The 6,000-nt window shown below is 39.8% G+C and overlaps 1 protein-coding gene across 2 annotated transcripts in view; it reads right to left on the reverse strand.

Moving 5' to 3' along the window:
* The window catches only part of RD2 (Adenine nucleotide alpha hydrolases-like superfamily protein), a 32,949-nt gene extending 29,676 nt beyond the window's left edge, over positions 1-3,273 (reverse strand). The window contains exon 1 of one of the 2 annotated variants that reach the window (XR_015692157.1): positions 3,010-3,273. Coding sequence is in view for 1 of the 2 variants with exons in the window: in XM_087686572.1 (XP_087542698.1) it covers positions 3,010-3,160 (151 nt within the window). In the remaining variant the exon portion in view is untranslated. The remainder of the gene's footprint in view (positions 1-3,009) is intronic. The other variant, XM_087686572.1, reaches the window with a different exon arrangement.
* Positions 3,274-6,000: the final 2,727 nt, after the last annotated feature.

Raw genomic sequence — 6,000 nt, forward strand, 5'->3', positions numbered from 1 at the left:
AGAGACTATTATGAAAAGCTCAAACCCATGCTTACCCAAAGGCTTCCCGTCCTAAAGTAGCCAAGGCATCAGACAAACAGCCTTGTCACCCTTCCATAGGAAGTTTTGCCAAGTGGCAGCATTCCTTATCCATTTTCCAGCAATTTTCAGCCCAATTAAATCAATTTTCAAATTTTCAATTCTAAAAGTCAATTTAATTATTCATTCTTTCTAAGAAAATTAATGGTGCTAGCCAACAATTGAATTAGCTAGGCCGATCAATCCCAAGCATTTACTAGCCCCAGAATTGACATTAATTAATTAATTAATGTCTAGTTCCTAATGTCACCATTGACATCAATGGTTAATAAAAGATTCTAGGCCAAAATCTGTCACCAAGCAAACCACCTAGTACTTAACCCATATAACTTATTATACCGTTTACCTTTAACCCACTGACACCTCGAGGTCCTTGACCTGTCATTGTGAATCTTACTTGCATCTCACATTTGCAAATGCTAAGCAAAGCATCAAAATTTCACGTCCCCATTACAATATTCCATTAATTCCTATTTTGGATTCCTCTTACAAAGCCCGAAAAAAGCTTTATTTGTATCGTTTATTAGTGTCCGAGCACCCACCAAGAACTGACCACCAAGACAGTTCAATGACTCGCGTGCCTATAAATAGGACATGGGCATACATCAGTCTCATTCGTCAATCATTCTCCCTCTTCATGGACTCTTGATCACCTTCACCTCCACATGGATGCTTCCCACGGGAATGGCTGATGTGCTGCCTTTTAGAGCTATTTGCTGCCACCCACATGACCTAGAGTTGCCACCCTAATCAACTAGTTGCAGCCCAGCCTACCCCTCTAGTTGGAGGTTGCTACCCACTTGCGCTTTCTATTCCAGCAGCAGTCCACACCTGCATTTACTGTCTACACTGGCTGCCCTCCCCTCAAAAGCCTCTTAGAGATTATCGCCGTTACCAGCAGTTCCTGTGTTTGCTGTCAGCAGGTCGTCTTAGCTGTCAGTACCTGTGCTTTTCAGCTCAGCAGGCCAGCCTGCTGTTTGCCAGTTGTCCGGAGCATTTTCACCTGCTGGTCATTATTGCAACTCAGCCAAATCTATGTTTTTATTCATTCAGGTCTAATCTTCATCTCTAACAGTCCCCCAAAGAGTATGTTTCACTTCCTCTATTCCTGTTCATCTTCCAGTGTCTGCTTTGACATTCCATTGCCCAAAGGACTGTGTTTTCCTCCCCCATAGAGCAGCTCTCTTCCTCATTATTGACATCTTTGCCTAAGCACTAGGTCTCGCTCCCTTCACAATGCAGATCCCTTCCAAGTTTTGTTACCTAATCAGCCCAGGACAGTGCAATTGTCTCCGAGCTCCACTCCATTCTATCAGCTGACTCATTCAGCATCATTTAGTGTCCATCATTCTTCATTCATCATCTTCTAAGTTTCTTTGTCTCAGTGTTTACCATACACTGCATGTTTCTCCCCACAAACCCTATTGTTTCTCGACATGCATTAGAATTTAGAGCATACCATTCCATACCTCAACATAGGAGTAACTCCACCAAACACACACATCACCAACCAAGTCAAGGATAAAACACAGCAACCAAGAGTGCTTTAAGACTGAAAATGCAACTAGTAGCGATCCATCCAGAAATGAAAACACAGTCACCAGCAGGGCAAGCAAAGCACCAACACCACCTCGAACTGAAAACCGCAGCTCATCTCCAGCAGTGAATTCAGCCACTACTAGCACATCAGAAGACGGAAAACGTAGCAGAGCCAGCCTTTGAGCAGTAATCTATAGGTATAACAACAAGGAAATGCAGCTTCTTGAAGCACCAAAGGCAAATCAGCAACTCACAAACAGCAGTGAAACTGAAACACGAACAGGAAAAGAGCAAAAGTTGCTTGCTGCAAGGTGGAGAGCAGGGCAAAGGATAGAGCAGGTGAAAAATGGGTAGCTCTAGCTGAAACCTCTTGAGGTAAAGCTGCAACTACTGAGGTGAATCTATTAAATCACCCTCTTCCACCCACTTTGCATCTAATAGTGCAAGTTCCTAAACTTCGTAGATAACCATAGGAAACTTCACCAGTTCAATTGCAATTGCATTTGTGATCCATGTCTATTTGATTGCAATTTGCAATTGCATTTGTATGTTGTCGTCCCATCTTACCAAAGATGTTGCACTATGCAATGTGTATCTCTACTAAGGACAATCATTCCTCATTACTCGCATCATGTTTCTTTCATAACATCTTGCTGAAGTTTCTAAAACTACAAGCTTACCCCCCTTGAGAAAGTTATTGATATCCCAGCAAAGGAACAATGAAACTGTCCTATAAGAATGATGAAGGGTAATGAAAATGTGAAATTCCACTTACGTGTCTAGGTATAAGGCTTGCTTGGTGGCCAGAAGTTATGTGCGAAATGAGAGTTTCAACAACATTGAGATATTCGCCCTATGGTTCATTTAACTACCATCAAAACTTGTGTTGGCTCTAGCGTCCTATCATCTGGCCCTTTATTATGTAAAGACTAGACTAGTGTCCCATGATCATTGGCTTTCTCAAGCAGGAGATGTGGAGCACTCCAAGGGCTTTTCAAGATGCGTGGCTAGTGTAGAAAGCTCTCTATGATCTGGAAGCGAGCCCCTATAGCAATAGTACCAACAAATTGACTCGTAAGGCTTCATCCACGATCAATAAGATGCAAATTTTTCATCTATTTTTAGCTGATACTCTCGAGCCCCTATAGCAATAGTACCAACAAATTGACTCGTAAGGCTTCATCCACGATCAATAAGATGCAAATTTTTCATCTATTTTTAGCTGATACTCTTAGTTGCTGCATTATTCTTCGTATTGATGATCTTACATTTCTATCACGATCTTATCAACGGCTGAAAAACCAGTAAAAATATATCTCTAGGGAATACAGCCTCTAAAACAGGCGAATTCTATCATTCTAGACAGCCAAGAGAAAGTCAGGAAGCGCGCACTGGGGAGGACATGCACGAGATGGAGGGTGTCAGCAAGGCGACAGAGATGTGTAAGGGCCCAGTCGAAGGCGTGCTTGCTGGTGTCGGAGTGGTCAATGGCCACAAGGATGCATCGACCATGGGGTCTGTTGTCCGTCGAGGGCGTCTCCATCTCCCTTACAGACCCTACCTTCGTCTGCTCTGGGAGCTATGGATATGTCGCAGCAGCGTCATCCATGCATCAACTCTCTCTCTCTATAAATATACATACATATAATAATGTGTACGTACATATGTCTCTTTCTCTCTCTCTCTCTCTCGCGCGCGTTGACAAGCCGATGAGACGATCGACTTTTCAGCCTTTGGCCTGCCCCAGAAGCGCCTAGCATTCCACGTCGTTAGTGCCAACTATTTTATAGCTAAAACTTTGAGATAAGAAGTTCCTTACGGCCCCCCTCGATCGAATCTAATGCTCATGCTGGCTTAACATTATATGCTTGTAAGTTGTCTTTTATCTTACGTCATTACGTGGCATTGCTTGGTTCGTTATGATTAATTCTCAAATTTTTGGCAAATCATTTAAAGCCTATCAAGGCCAGAATTTGACGAGATTTCCAATATTTCGCATGACAACTAAGAGTGTTGTCCGCCGCCCGGCGCATAGTCTCTACTTGCATTTTAAAGTAAGAAGGAATATGGGGGATGTCACACCACACAAACTTGACTTATTTGACATCCAAAAGGTCTAAGTAGGTCTATATGCAAGCTCACTCTAGTTTTTTGAAGTACCTTTCATGTATATATCTAGATTAAGCTGCCTCAAACTATCTAGAAACTTAAATGTGGTATATATCTATTGTTATTTTCTCTCTATTCTATATACTAAGAAGAGCTTTGCGTGGGTTGCCTTGTGTCGCGCTCCTACACTCGTGGCAAAAGCCATCCACAACATCATATGTGGCTTGCTAAAAATGCATATACATGGAGGCAAAGATAGCGCTCTCTCTCTCTCTCTCTCTCTCTCTCTCTCTCTCTCTCTCTCTCTCTCTCTCTCTCTCTCTCTCTCTCTCTCTCTCTCTCTCTCTCTCTCTCTCCTACTGCTACAACACAAGGCACATATATTGTATGATATGTATATTGATAAAATATACAATGTATGATATAGCTAATATATGATATATGTCATATTGTATGTATGTATATATGTTGTGTGTGTGTGTGTGTGTGTGTGTATTTATTTGTATTTTTATTTATATATCTTGATAATATCATATATGTAATGTTAACCTAATATATGATAATTATGTGATATATCACAATGCATATACAATCTAAGATGATATATTGTATACAATATACCATAAATGATGAATATAATTTAGGATATATTGATGTATATATAGATTGATATAAATTATAAATTAGTATTAAAGGATGATATGTGTGTGTGTGTGTGTGTGTGTGTGTGTGTGTGTGTGTGTCAATACATATATATTGTATATTAATATTTAAATTATTTATTTATTCAATCATATATATATAATATTTATATGTATACATATTTATCATTCAAGTATACACATTAATATTTTTGTTTGTCTTTATATATATAGTTTCATCTATTTATATAAATATATTTGTATATAGCTATGTATTATTTATGAATAATTTATTTTTAGAACAATATGATGGGGGAGAGAGAGAGAAGAAAGCAAAAAAAAGAAGAGAGAGAACCCAAATACAAATACATGTGCGTGGTTTTTTTTTTTAAAGAAGAGAAAGAACCCAAATACAATACCTTTGTGTGAACCCTCTTACGTACCTTAGAATGTGAAGGAAGTGCCCTAATTGTTATTACACCAGTGCAAAGCACCAGCTAGTCCAGCATCTTTAATCAGAAAAGGTCATTTGATAGATGCAAAATTCTTTTACTTTGTTTGATAGGCAAAGTAGCCAAAATAAGCATGACAATCATCAAATGTAGGCCTTCGATTTGTTTCCCACACAGATCAACTAACCTGCATCGGGTAAAAAGTGAACCATCCACATGCTTGCACAAATGCAATGAACCCCAAGATGGTCATTGCCAAGCAAGAGAGACACACCATAAATTGACAAGAGAGAACATATATTTGAAATTTTGGCCACAACAACCAATTTTGCCACATCAGTAAGACTTGATACTTGCTTGATTTGCACAAGCTTCACTCTTTTGAAGTGAAAGTCGATGCACCTATCCCCATGTATTAAAACTTGATCTTGGCAACTCATGCAAGTCAATTTGGCATGTGCATGTCATGCCTTTAAAGGTTGTAGTGACTTGACCTTTGCACTCTTCTATGATTAGTTTGAGACATTTGGAGGCCTTTAAGGTGGTTGCTTTAGTTGACTTTATAAAGACTCTTTAGCTTTGTACAAAAAGTGATGGCTTTATAACGATTAGCACTTAGCTCATAATCATGAGGTTGTGGGTTCATGTTTTGCATGTTAAGCCTGGGTTCACATGACCTATCCACGTAAATCAAACACAATTGGTCCTACCAAATAGGAGGATCTCAGTCAATCAAGCTTCACTAATCATTCAACTTGCAAGCTATTCTATTTGCAAATAAGAAAATGCCACCATGGCTCTTACCTACTCTCTTGCCTAATATTTGGAGGGGAGCTTCCCCCCTTTGTGTTGCATTGTTTTAAGTGCTAAGGTGGCTAGAGCTATGCATAGGCCACATGAAACTTTAAGAGTCCAAATTGGTTGGTAGACAATAAGTGGCATTACACCTTTGCATGAGGGCTATCGAGGGGGATGATGGGGAGAACCTTATGAATATGAGTGGATTAAAATAATCCAAAATTGCATGATTGCATGCCAAGGAGGTACCATGAAGGATGAGGTTGGGGTTGCCAAAAGTGAAGAAGAGGAAGCATGAAGTCTTGAAGAGGTCTAGTAGTCATGGAGTTGTTGTTATGATGGATGCTTTGTAGCCAAAAGTTGGAATCTCTTGTTCATGGTTG

The sequence above is a fragment of the Lygodium microphyllum genome, chromosome 10 (assembly GCF_053477565.2).
Source record: "Lygodium microphyllum isolate KBCC chromosome 10, Lygodium_microphyllum_v1.1.10, whole genome shotgun sequence".
Lineage (NCBI taxonomy): Eukaryota > Viridiplantae > Streptophyta > Polypodiopsida > Schizaeales > Lygodiaceae > Lygodium > Lygodium microphyllum.